The sequence below is a fragment of the Hippocampus comes genome, unplaced genomic scaffold (assembly GCF_001891065.2).
Source record: "Hippocampus comes isolate QL1 unplaced genomic scaffold, H_comes_QL1_v1.1 scaffold96, whole genome shotgun sequence".
Classification (NCBI taxonomy): domain Eukaryota; kingdom Metazoa; phylum Chordata; class Actinopteri; order Syngnathiformes; family Syngnathidae; genus Hippocampus; species Hippocampus comes.
The window spans coordinates 501,286-514,192 of record NW_017806074.1 but is presented as its reverse complement, the minus strand read 5'-3'; the positions used below and the strand labels follow the sequence as shown (position 1 = coordinate 514,192).

General features: G+C 41.8%; 2 protein-coding genes across 2 annotated transcripts in view; both read left to right on the top strand.

Annotated features, from left to right (window-relative positions):
• Positions 1-10,803, top strand: part of mgat4a (alpha-1,3-mannosyl-glycoprotein 4-beta-N-acetylglucosaminyltransferase A) — a 30,513-nt gene extending 19,710 nt beyond the window's left edge. The window contains exons 4-16 of the mRNA XM_019894443.1: positions 1,212-1,345; positions 1,423-1,469; positions 1,548-1,661; positions 2,394-2,469; positions 3,915-4,029; positions 4,146-4,276; positions 4,900-5,007; positions 5,096-5,170; positions 5,790-5,908; positions 6,889-6,967; positions 7,231-7,291; positions 8,242-8,354; positions 8,445-10,803. Of these exons, the coding sequence (XP_019750002.1) occupies positions 1,212-1,345; positions 1,423-1,469; positions 1,548-1,661; positions 2,394-2,469; positions 3,915-4,029; positions 4,146-4,276; positions 4,900-5,007; positions 5,096-5,170; positions 5,790-5,908; positions 6,889-6,967; positions 7,231-7,291; positions 8,242-8,354; positions 8,445-8,471 (1,199 nt within the window). The 3' untranslated portion in view covers positions 8,472-10,803. The remainder of the gene's footprint in view (positions 1-1,211; positions 1,346-1,422; positions 1,470-1,547; positions 1,662-2,393; positions 2,470-3,914; positions 4,030-4,145; positions 4,277-4,899; positions 5,008-5,095; positions 5,171-5,789; positions 5,909-6,888; positions 6,968-7,230; positions 7,292-8,241; positions 8,355-8,444) is intronic.
• Positions 10,804-11,590: 787 nt separating this feature from the next.
• Positions 11,591-12,692, top strand: coa5 (cytochrome C oxidase assembly factor 5). The gene is made up of 3 exons (XM_019894446.1): positions 11,591-11,831; positions 12,179-12,262; positions 12,335-12,692. The coding sequence occupies exons 1-3, from the start codon at positions 11,730-11,732 to the stop codon at positions 12,374-12,376; spliced, it is 228 nt and encodes a 75-aa protein (XP_019750005.1). The 5' UTR covers positions 11,591-11,729; the 3' UTR covers positions 12,377-12,692.
• Positions 12,693-12,907: the final 215 nt, after the last annotated feature.

The window sequence follows — 12,907 nt, the reverse complement described above, 5'->3', positions numbered from 1 at the left end:
TTCAGTAGAGCACATCTGAATACCCGTCCAAACGTACCAATCCGACTGCAGATTTGAGTTAGAAAACAAAAACACTTACTACAACAGGGGGCGCATTGAAAAATTCATGAACAGTAAAATTGACTTCAGCACGTTCAAGAGAAGCTGAGAATGTGATGCTCATAGGATCAAAAAAAAATGCAAATAAGCACCATCACTAGTTGAGCTGCAGAGGATCAGGCTGGGGAAAGAAGTTGCAGTTTATAGTCTGCAGACTATAAACTATAAAAGGTATTTGCTGTCAAACTACTGTGCACTTGTGCGCTCTTTAGGAAAGGGGGAATATACATTGAGAAATAATCGATGTTAAGTTCAGTTTGATCGAGGGCTCCAACGATCAATCGGGTAACTTGAATTTACAAAAATAGCGTGATGCAAAACAATCGACAACTATGTTTTTAAATTAGCAATCTTTTATAGCCAGTGTTTTTATCTTAAAATAATCAAATTCTTGGATTTCAGACTCTCAACAGTAAGTATTCAAATCTCAGATTTCTGTAGCCTTTTAGGGAAAACAGACTGGTTATCTTTTGTGTTTCATCAAAATAAGACATTTGCAACGTTAACTTGCTTCCTTGAATTTTCTATTTTTGGTCCGATGTGTTATTCAACTATGCTAATGTCTTCTATGTTGTGATTTGAGTCAGATGGAGTTTTTGGGGGATTTTCCAGTATCATAAAAGAACAAACCACATGAAAGCAGCCCGTCGCTCGCCTTGAGTGTGCCTGCTTGTACAACCCCGTTTTTCAAACTGTTCTGAGAAAACCTTATTGTATTTCATTTCTTCCTAAATCAAAGGAAAAATATGATCATCTGAGCCAATTCCTGCCCTTCAGCCAAACCCGCTCAATTCATAGCAGAAGCTCATGAATTAATTCAGCAGGTCTTTGCGTCAGTGTGACTATCAATGTTGACTTGATGCCAAGTCGCGTTCACTGCTTCTCCCTTCATTCTGCTAATTGTCGCCTTCATTTAACGGAAGCATTTTGTGATTCATCGAATCCATATCTGACTCAGATGTCACTTTTAAGGTGCATCTCCATCGCCATCTGTCTGTCTGTGTAGTGGGCTTCAGCCAATGTAATCTGTTCTACGTCTGGCTACGACCACTGGCTATTTGTATCCATTTATTAAAACACATCCGTTCCCACCCCGGTGCTCCTCTGCCCAGTTACCATGGTGATGGGAATCCCCACGGTGAAGCGGAAGGTAAAGTCGTATCTGGCGGAGACGCTGCATTCGCTGATTGACAAACTGTCTCCGGAGGAGAAACTCAACTGTGTCATTATCGTCTTCGTCGGGGAGGTGAGAGGTCACCCAGTTCCTCACATGATGGCGGAACGTTACCTGATGCTCTAAGGTTGCCCTGCTTTCTCCCCCAGACCGACCTGGAGTACGTTCAGAGTGTAGTTTCTGGCCTGCAGAAGGAGTAAGAGCACCGCGCAATCAGAATGTTAGTTGGCTCGTTCATGCTCCCTGATGTCACCCGTGTTCCAATTTTCTTCAGGTTCTCGGCGGAGCTGAATTCAGGTTTGCTGGAGGTCATTTCGCCTCCCCCCAACTTTTACCCAGACCTCACCAACCTTAAGGAGACATTTGGAGACTCCAAAGACAGAGTGAGGTAAGACCATGAATCATCGGTACCCCCTTTCTTTTTTTCTTTGCCCTAATTAGGCAAAGTGAGAATGACAAAATGGATGGCCTGAGTGGCACGGCAGGGAGATGTGAGGCGACGACTGCAGAACTGGAAGGAGTCAGTGGGAGGGAGCAAGCGGGCAAGAGCTTTTCGTCAGCTGATTAGTATTCTACAAGCATTTGTCAAAGGCAGATCAAGGTCATCAGTACAGGCGCCCCTCCGCCTCTTGCTCCCAAAGCGCTCCCTAGCTCTCACAAGCTTCTGTCGTGGATGCTTTCTTTACAGTCGGCCGTCGAGCGGCTTAATAGAAATCTGTTATGGTGCAGTTTGTATGTATTCGGATCATAAAAGACCTCAACCGCTGACCAGTTTGTGCGGAAGTGGGTGTTGCTTTGCACCACCTTGTAGGGTAATAAAAGTGCAACTTTATGTCTTATTTGACATGTCACTATTCTTTAGGTGTGCGTGTGCATGCGTGCGTGTGTGTGTGTGTGCCAGCACCAGATTGAACATTGGAGAGTGAAGTGTATTGCATAAGCCTGCTTCAATATGAGTGCAGGGGTAAACACTAATTGGGCCTCACGGACTATTCAGTATCCAGGCATGAGCAACAACAATCCCCGTGCCTCTCCACAGGTTGCCTGTAAAGCTCTTGAATTACATAATCAGAAACTAACATTGTTTTCTTTTTTTTTTGTACGTGTATATGTTGTTTAGATGGCGGACAAAGCAGAACCTAGACTACTCCTTTCTCATGATGTATGCAATCAGCAAAGGAGTTTATTATGTTCAGGTAAGCCCTTAAATGATGGTAAAGGGTGCTTTTATTTTGACTGCCGCTCTCAATTCAAACTGAGGCAGCCACAAAGCAAATGCATATCGTTGCAATTCATCAGTGTCTGTTTCCTCTTGTTAAAACCTCAGTTTAATCCCTCTTGGATTTCTGCCACACTCATCTGTCTTTTTGGTGCTCTAATTTTTTTAAAATGTGTCACCAGTACAGCGCACCGGCTAAGGTCGAACACAATCTGTTCTGAGATGGGTTTTTTTCCCCCTCCATAAAAAAAAATTGATTCCATAAAAATCTGTTTCATGATCCAACTGTCACCATCCGAAACCCTTTATCAACTGTATATAACATAACAATTAAACAATCATAATTGTTAAAGTAAGATAAACCCTATTAGTAGCACTGCACAGAGAGTTGAGTTTTGTGGTCAAAATCGCAATCTCAGACAATGCGATTTTATGATCGCTAAAGTTGCAGGGTGGGGGGCTTATCCCCCAAGTTCACCAGTGAGCGGCTTGCTAATTGTGGATAGGTCACACTAACCTATTCTAAGCTGGTTGAAAAAAAAAAAAAAGTCCTGTGTCTACATCACTCTCTCACCTAAAAAAAAAAAAAAAATCCTGTGTCTACATCACTCTCTCACCCATACTGCTGAAAGTCCTTTTTTTCGCGGCTAATCAAGAACACGAGACGCTAAGCTAGTTTGCTACTCGCCACGCAGGCGGACGAGGCATCACTAAGCATGCAACGCACCAAGCAAGAAGAGAGAAACTGAGCAAGAAGAGAGAGCTTGAGACGATGGAGAAGCTATTGCTAATTGCTAACATGAAATGCAGAGTCGGGAAAGACCACAAAATAAGTGCCTAGGTGTACAGCGCGCTTTTCACAGAAGTCTGACGCGGAATTCGTTAGGGCGGAGAGCAAGAAGCTATGAACAGGTAAAATAGTATTAGCGAGACAGATGCAATAAGCTCCAGTCAACACCATTTTCTGTCATGTTTGTAACTGTTACTGTACATATTCGTGAACATTACGCTAGTCAGCCTGCTTCCTTCATGTAACTTAAAGTGCACGCCGTGTTCTCGTGTCGTGACGGAAAAGCAAAACACAAGGGCTAATCTTTTGATGCTCGCTGAACCGACATTCGTGAAGTCACGAATGTCAGAGGTTGGAATGCAGAAGTTTTTGTGTGATCGTTCTCCTGATAATTTTGTTAACTGACGGCGACCATACGTACTTGTCAATCTAACGTCTAATGCATGCGGTGTGTTATTTCCATTGTCTGCTCTCACCTGGAGGGAAGAGGTATTTCCAACCGCTTTTAGTTTGGTGTACACTAGTTCTGCCGTGTTTTCATTGCTCAATCCCAAACAACGCATCCCGTTCGTAAAACCCAACCCTCCCGCTGGTTTGTTATGGCTCACCCATGTTTGCCTCTGCTCCCTCAGTTGGAGGACGACATCGTGGCCAAGTCCAACTACTTCGCCACCATGAAGAACTTTGCCCTCCAGCTCTCGTCCGAGGACTGGATGGTCCTGGAGTTTTCTCAGCTGGGCTTCATCGGTATGATTCGTCACACACTTGACAAGTGTCAGACTCACTTTGTGTACTTGATGCTCAAGGATGGTATATTTGTTGCCACAGGTCGCATTAATGCTTTGCTCTGTTCTCTCCCACAGGGAAGATGTTCAAGGCACCAGACCTGAATCTGATCGTCGAGTTCATCTTCATGTTCTATAAGGAGAAGCCAATTGACTGGCTGCTAGACCACATTCTCTGGGTCAAAGTGTGCAATCCTGAGAAAGATGCGGTATGTTGTACAAATGTACAGTGAACAAATGTCAATTTTAACAAGAGTCTTTAAGTGACGAAATAGCGATTGAAATGTCATTTGGAGGAATTGAAATAGAATCATAAAGGGTCCGTTTTGAATTTGGAAAGAATTTTCCAACAGCAAACAGAAACGGGAAATAATTTGCTTCAGCGTTAAATTGTCGCCATCGTAAGACCTGTGCAAGTCATGTTTTAATGAACCTTCCTCACTTACTCATTTGTACACAAAAGGATTTCAGATGAATTAAAAAAAAAAAAAGCACCAATACTTTTGAATAAGATGCCTGTCTTGTGGAGACTTTTTCTCTTTAACATCACATATTCTTCTGCGGGGGCGTAAGGAAAAAAAAAAGGAGATTCTTAAATTTAGGCCAATGTATGCTCGCTGAGTTGATGTCTCATGTTTTACTGACATCCCGTGTCATAACCTTCAAATCTCTGTGCGACTTCAGAAGCAAAACATTTCCTCGTCAAGTTCCGAGTAGCACACCTTTTGCAGCGTTGCATTTTCCACTCTACGATGGCAGCGAATGCATCCTGTTCTATTGTATCGCACGCTTCTTGGCTCTAACTCGTTGACCCTTTTTGACACTTTTCCAGAAACATTGCGAGCGTCAGAAGTCCAGCCTCCGCGTGCGCTTCCGGCCATCCTTGTTTCAACACGTGGGGCTCCATTCTTCTCTCGCTGGAAAGATCCAAAAGCTGACAGTAAGTCCCCCCTGCCCACGCAGCCGGTCCCATGCCACTACCGACCAATCCTGCCCACTTCAGCGTTGCTGTCTGCTTTGACCCGCAGGACAAAGACTTCCTAAAGCCGCTTCTCCACAAGATACATGTCAACCCTCCTGCTGAGGTTTCCACCTCAATGAAGGTAATCCTCCTCCCGAGCTCTTTTTTTTTTCTTTATAATTTTGACATAGCTTTCAAAGACTGTACAAAACTCCAAAAGTATTTTCCAATATGTTTAATGACGATATATTATTTTTCAACTTTGAACTGAATATTGAAATAATTTTTCGATGATATTCTTGTTTTTGCTTTGATACTTCCCAATTTCATCTAAAAAAAGGAAGTTGAGAATGGCTGTTGAACATTGTCGCTGTTAGAAATGCATATTGGTCAAATTCCCTCGCTTTTTAACATCTAAATTTCCTGTCAGCAGATGACGCGCATGCAAACGGCAACATTTATAAGCTTTCTGAATGACTGGACAGTGACGGGAGGGCTTAATATTAACATTAAATGAAGACATCGTGGACCTTCATATCACAACATGATTCACTTAGGAAGGTGACTGTACGGTTTAACAAATATATTTCCAAATCCTGAAAGTTTTTTTTTTTTTTTTAATGATATAGATAAATCATAAAATATAACCTTTCATGATAACCTTTTATGATTAAAATCTAACATTTAAGTTTGAAACCATCCAAAACATACATTTCAAAGCTCCATGTATACCGTGCTTCATTGTACGTCGCTTCTGTCAGGTTTATCAGGGCCACACCCTGGAGAAGACATACCTCGGGGAGGATTTCTTCTGGGCCATCACGCCTTCGGCGGGAGACTACATCCTCTTTAAATTCGACAGACCCATCAGCATCGAGCGGTACGAACGGCTGCTATGAGCACTCGCTGCCCGCTCACTTCCATTTCCAACGGCTGCCATTCGCAGAGAGTCCGTTTCATCTTATATCTGCGTGTTTGCATGCCTCCCCTGGGGATCCCATCGGGCTAATGAGAGAACACTCTAAAATAAGCATTCTCAGGTCAGCCTCCACGCTCTCCGTGGAGATGAAGTAGAGGGAGGTATATGGATGTCGAATCTATGTATAGCGGCGAGTCACAGCAGGGGCGGGATAGCCTGCTAATAAATCCGTTGGCAAAGATGACACGTGGCAAATGGTCGAGAGACTAGCGCTGTCACCCGCTCAGCCAGTAAGTGACTTTCTTATCTGCTGTCGTGCGTGCTTGAGCGATGTCCCTTATAGACTCTCGCTGCGCTCTTGAGACAAGATCTTATCAGGAGGAAGACGATTCTTTTGTTCCAGCTTCCATCTGTGCTTGTTAGCAGCAACAAAAGCCACTCGTATTTAATAAGCCCATCTACCACTTTGATTGGCAAGTAGGAGAAAGTGCCAATCTTGAACCCCAAATTGTTTTCCAAGAGAATTACAGTATCAAGCTAGAAATGGAACATTTGTGAACTATACTGGTGACTTGTCAAAACGTCTTACTGTGACATGATGATGAGGTTCGAGAAAGGACTTTAAATGACATCTTAACAAGCCTTACATCTAATTATCCAAAGCAAACGTCGTAATCATAACGATTACATCCATCAAATCCATCCTTCAAATGTGTTTAAAATGCTACAGAGAGAGCAAAGCATTTTACCTCAGCGTCTTAGCTTATCGTTTATAATGTGGTCACCTTTTGATTCAAAAGTCCCGTACCTAAAGTCAGCAGACACATTGAAATCCGTGATGGTTGTCCTCACTTTATTTTTTTTTTTTGAGTCATGTGATAAGCCATGAACGGGGCAATGATTTGTCTCCATATCAAATTCAGAATGCTTTTTGTTGGCAGGTTCCTGTTTCGCAGCGGTAACCAGGAACACCTGGGCGACAAGATGCAAAACACCTCGGTGGAAATACTGCCCGTGTCCGTAAGAAAACACTCAGTCACACGCAATCATGCACATACACCCTGCGATGTGCCCGATCATCACATTACACTGTTTGGATCAGTTGCTTTGATGGCTGCAGCGTTATTGATTTGAAACTGCAATGTAAGCATGACAACACTGCCTGAGGCGATTGCCTCATCAGTGATCATAGACCCCCACGCGAGTGCCTTTTGCTCAAATGACAAATCATTAACACTTGCTTTGACTCGGCTGTTGCGTAATTGAACTTTCCCTATTGTCAGGAACCTGGACTGCAGACCAAAGAGAAGTACAAACGAACCGAAGACCGCTTCTACAGGATCGGTATGTGTGGTATGCCTGTGTGTGCAAACACACGTAAACAGCACTCTCGGGTGACACGCGCATCGATCACGCACTTGAAAAGTATCCATCCGTGCTATAAATTTCATTGGGGAAAAAAAAAGCTAATATAAATAGAAGACAACGAGAACTACAGGTATACATTGTATGTTTCAAAGAACCACATAACATAGACTTAAAGTCTCTTTAGCTTAATGCTAACACATAATGCTAAATGCAATAGACTGGCTAATGAATACCATCGCGTCACAGTGTTTTAACAATTTAAGTAACTGATGTTGGAGCACGAACCGTGGAGCAACACATGTAGAACGATGACAGTGATACATTAATAGACTGGATTCTTTATCCTCTGTGAAGAAAAGCTAATCTTACTGCAGTTTACTGAGCTTAGTCTGTACAGTTAATGAAGGTTTCATGATGCGGACATTTTGATCCCGGAACAGATATGTTCCATTTCCATTGTTCAATTAGTTTTTTTCCCCCTATCTGTAATTTTCATTTTGGAATGTTTTTTTAAAGTACATTTTGTGGTATTTTGTACTCTTCAGAATGGCCTAAAATATCCATCTGTCATTTGGGCCGCCATTTATCCTCATAGGTGAGCTGGAGACTATCCCAGCTGACTTTTGGCGTGACTGGTCAAATGATATTTGCAGGGCACATATAGACTAACAACATTTCACAACCACGTCAACCTAGCATGCATGTTTTTGGCATGTGGTCGAGAGCAAGGGGTACCAGGAGAAATCCCACAGGAGCACGGATCTGAAAATCTACATAGACATGAAGAAAAAAAAAAAACAACACCATTTTTACCAAGCGCATGTCATATGCTTTTTTTTTTTTTTATGTTGTGACAATGTCAGATAAATGGCCTAACAATATTTGATATGTAATGTTGCACTTGTACTTTGTGTTTGAACACATAGGTCAGTTTGAAAAGGGTGTGGCTGAAGGAGCTGTCGATCCTTCATTCAATCCCATCCTGGCTTTGCGACTGTCCGTTCTCAAAAACTCTGCTGTTTGGACCATCATCAGTGAAGTAAGCGAATCACACAACAGACTGTACATGGTCTGTGTCACCAATGCCGCCTTAACCATATTTGACAACCTCCTCTCTTTGTCTTATCAGATACATATAAAGAGGATTGCAGGCTGACTTTGGGGCAGGGCAGCCTTGAATCGTCAGCCCCTGGGAGATGAAAACCTTGCAGACTGCTCTTGCTGGGGCGTCAGGGAGCAGTGAAGTCATGAGCCCACTTGGAGCTCATTAATTTTTTTTCTTTTTCACCCTTTTCTTTCTGTGTCCCGTCACTCTCTTACTTACCTCGTTAGTGAGAATGTGAATACTGCTGTCAGTAGGCAAAACAGCCGTGCCGTATGACGGGATCATCCGACAATTTTGGAACACAATCGGGGAAACCTCTCAGATGAAGGAGGACAAAAATCATGACGTCAGTCACCTGGCCACTGTCCATGCTGCCAAACCACTCCCTTTCAACTCAATGCTGCCACTCTTTGGGCACGCTGGGGCATTGCACTCTTGACTAGCGCCACCAGCTGTTGCCCTTGATGGTGCCAGGAATGTATACCCGAACCCACAAATGAGGAAATACCGTTTTAAGACCAACACCAGCCCCAACTCAAAAAATACTCCCATTACCTTTAGAAAAGAAAAATCCTGCCTGTCATCAGTAACAGTTGGCTAAAATTTTTGAACAAAAGAAGAAAAAAAAAGTGATGAAAGACACAGAGTCTCTCATTGTCTGACGAGGATAGAAAAATGAATCAGACATTGCCTTGACGCTGTTTTTCCAGAAGGAAAATGCTGATAAATGAGTAGAGTTACAAGGATCTATGAAGGTGACTTAATTTATTTGAAAATAAGCCTTTTAATTTGTACAAGAAGTAAAATATATTTTTGAATCTATTGCGAGATGTGTATGCTAGTGCGCCTTTTTGTTTTTACGTATTTGTTTGTATACTGTGCATTTTCATGATTCTGATGGCTACACGGAAGCCGTCGCCCCATTTCATTACACTTGAAGCCGGTTGACATTATTATTTAAACGCAGAGAGATGACAACAGACTCCGTTTTGCGCACCAAAAGTGGAGAATTGTGCCTTATATCAGGTTCCCTAAAAGTGTATCAGCTATTTCAATCACATTTGCCAACACCTCACTGGCTGCATATAATAATATTCGCATAACTATTATTATTGTTGTTGTGAAAATAGCAGACAGTTCACTCAGTGTTTGATGTGACTACAAATAAGTGGTATCACATTACATCCTAAACTGCTTTGCTTTGCACTGTGTATTCGTTGCATCACCATTGGGACCAGTCTTTTCATTCTTCAACGACCATTAGGGCAGCGGGTGCGTATCAAACGATGGGAAATCAACAATGAAAAGCAGTGTCGTCACATTGCGGGACTAAAGTTGTAACATTGGGAAGAAAAAGTTTGAATATTTCAGAGGAAGAAGTTATATTGTGGTTTTCTTAAAGGACAAAACATCACTGTAGTTTAAAGGCAAAACAGTACAAGAGGAAAGTATTTCTTTCCGAGAATTTTTTTATTTCTCACAAATACCGGTAAATGTCCAAATTCTGTTAATGCATCAGCCCTGGGTTCTGCCATATAGTTGCAGTGGATAATCTTTTTGAATGTGTGTTCAAAACACTTTAATTCTTGTAAATTGAGGAGTTAATGGGTTGATTTTCATTTTATTTTAAAAAGTCCAAGTTTGGCACCTCATGCTCAACCTTTTTCACATTTCAAAATTGACTGAAAAGACTTAAGTTGTCCACTCACATCTCTTTCGTGTTTTGTTTTGTTTTGTTTTGTCGGAATGTCACGACTACTGATCGTTTAAGAGTGCACCTTTTTGTCCGAGGGCTTTAATGGAGCATCCTCGAGTTCATTGTAAATACGAATATAAAAAGCAATGAAGCATCTGTTTCTGTCACTCTTGCATTTCACTTTAACTACTTAATTGAGATTCACATCACTTTTTTTTTGTTGTAACTTGTCATTTTAAATGGCAGTGGTCTTTCTTCAAGGGGGGATAGAAGTGCCTTTTGGTGAAAATGGACAACTGTAACTGTGTTGTTTACACGCACATGTGTTCATACTTGACAAGTATTTTTATTTTTTGGGCTATAGCAGGCTTCTCGATTACACTCGCATATGATGTTTGAACAAAACCTCTCGTAACACTTACTGGATTGTCTTTATGCCCAGAGATTGAACGAAACTGTTTGGACGTAAAAGCAAGAAAACCCCGTGCGAATGTGTTCCTGGAGAGTAAAGACGGAAAACTATTTCAGGCTCGGAACCCCCCCCCCCCCCCCCCCCAAAACACCAATCGGTTTGTGTGCCTTCATCGTGTTATCTGTGTTGCCTGCCTCTGCTGAATTATTTTTTTTTTTACCTTTTTTCATGGACATGTTTGAAATAAATAAGGAAACAAGTTCCTTTGAATGTCATTGTGTTGCGATTTTGTTCCACGCCCCCTCGCATAACCATTTTTATAAATATACGCCAACGCCATCAAAGGATATATCTTACAAACATCTGTCTGCAGCTCGTAATCTCCATAAATCTATCATCACATCTCTTGTTCGTAAATTAGGCAGGATCTATTGTGACTGTCATTTGCCTCATGCAGCGTGGCCCATCTCGGCATAGAGTTGATCACGTGTGCCATTAATCCACGACCGTCCATGATGCCTTATGATGCAAGAATTTGAACACAGCATCCATCCCAGTTCTTGCATGGCCAGCATAACGGACATATCACCCATTAGGCATGGTTGGGATGCTCTGTAGCGGCGAACTCGACAGTACCGTTGCAGTGATTGTCAATATCCAGCAACCACAGAGCTATTGAGAGTAACCCAACGTTCCAAAAGCCACAACAACCTGATCAACTATGCGAAAGAATTATGTTGGACACGAGCCAAACCATTCCACCAGTTACTGGTTGTCTGGGCCCCTTAAATGTATTAAAATTGCACATTGGGTACACCTGTTCATTAGTAATGCTCTTTAATCAGAATCTTATAACACATCTGTGATGTATATAATTTCAGTAAAGCGGCTTTAAAATTGGAGCATGAACATTAGTATAATTCTGTTCAATGGGTGTGTGAATCTACCCTATTAGTTTTGGCCTAGTTTTCATGCTTACGCGGCCACGACAGAAAATTATGACAAATAAGGAAGTAAGCGTAAAACTACAACTGTACCCATGATGCACTTCTTCAGCCAGCTTTTCCGGTTTCCCGTCATGAAACGCAGTTTGAAAATGGCGGCCGACCACTTTCACAACATGTATATACCTCTTCGCTTATCGCGCCGTTGAGTTTATTTGGATTAATTTAATCTCAGTGTTTTCAACGGAATTTTCACAATGCCGAAATATTACGAGGATAAAGAGGAAGACACACGAGCCTGTGCTGGCATACGAGAAGACTTCAAAGCATGTCTCCTTCAACACGACTGTGTCATTAAGGTAACCCTGACTTGCCTGTATTGTCCTCTTTACTTGTTTTTATTTTTGGTTTATTAGTGTAACATTTTGTGAGTATAAATCAATATGTATTAATACTTTAGTATTGTCTGTCCCAAAATGACGGTAATTGGAAATATTCTTCGTGGCCAGCATGGTAGTTAATGTGAGTGTGAATGATTCTTTGTCAACTAACTACTAAATCTAAACCCCTATGTTTGCCTGGCAACCAGTCCAAGGTGTACCCCACCTCTCTCCCAAAGGATAGGCTCCAGATCACCGGCGATGATGACATTGTTTTGTCCATATGCAAGTAGGCATTAAAAATATCTTCCTCTCTACCTTTTTAGGAGGGGAAGATGCCTAGTGAGTGCTTGAAGGAAGGTCATTGCAAAGCCCTGCAGACGTCATTCTTTGAGTGCAAAAGGTCCATGGTGAGTTTGTAAATAGACTTGGCATAAAGCCCGTAAAATGACAACTCACATTCTCGCATTGTCCAAATACAGCTGGACACAAGGTCAAGATTCAGAGGAAGAAAAGGATATTAAAGCACGAACATGGTCACACACAATTAAAGACTGCAAGGCCAACTGTGCCAGTTAAGCTTCTCCTTTTCCTCCTTGCTTGAACATGTCAAGACGTCAGGTAGTAAAGGACTGACAATTTTTTAACGAACTATGCACTCTGGGCATGTATCAAAGTCTAGGAGTCAATCACAAAAGAAAATCTGAAAAAAATTGTATTATTACAAAAAAAATATGACTTTCCTAGATAGCAATGACTTAACTCTTGTAATATTTATTCTTGTCAATGTGGCCTCAATATTACTTTGTGTGCTGCAATGAAGAATAAATGCAAATTGAATGAAACAAAAAATGTGTTGAAGTTATTCCCCTCACACCCTCCTGTCTTCTTGCGGTTTTTTTGGTGTATATTTTGTGAAGTTTTAAAATATGGCTTTCTAGGAAATTCAAATAAAATGACAATGTGGGCTTGTACTTTTAATTGTTATTAATAGCTAATGACATTCAGCCATTCATCATGCACTGGCTGAGGCTGTCGGTTGACCTGGCAGAGGA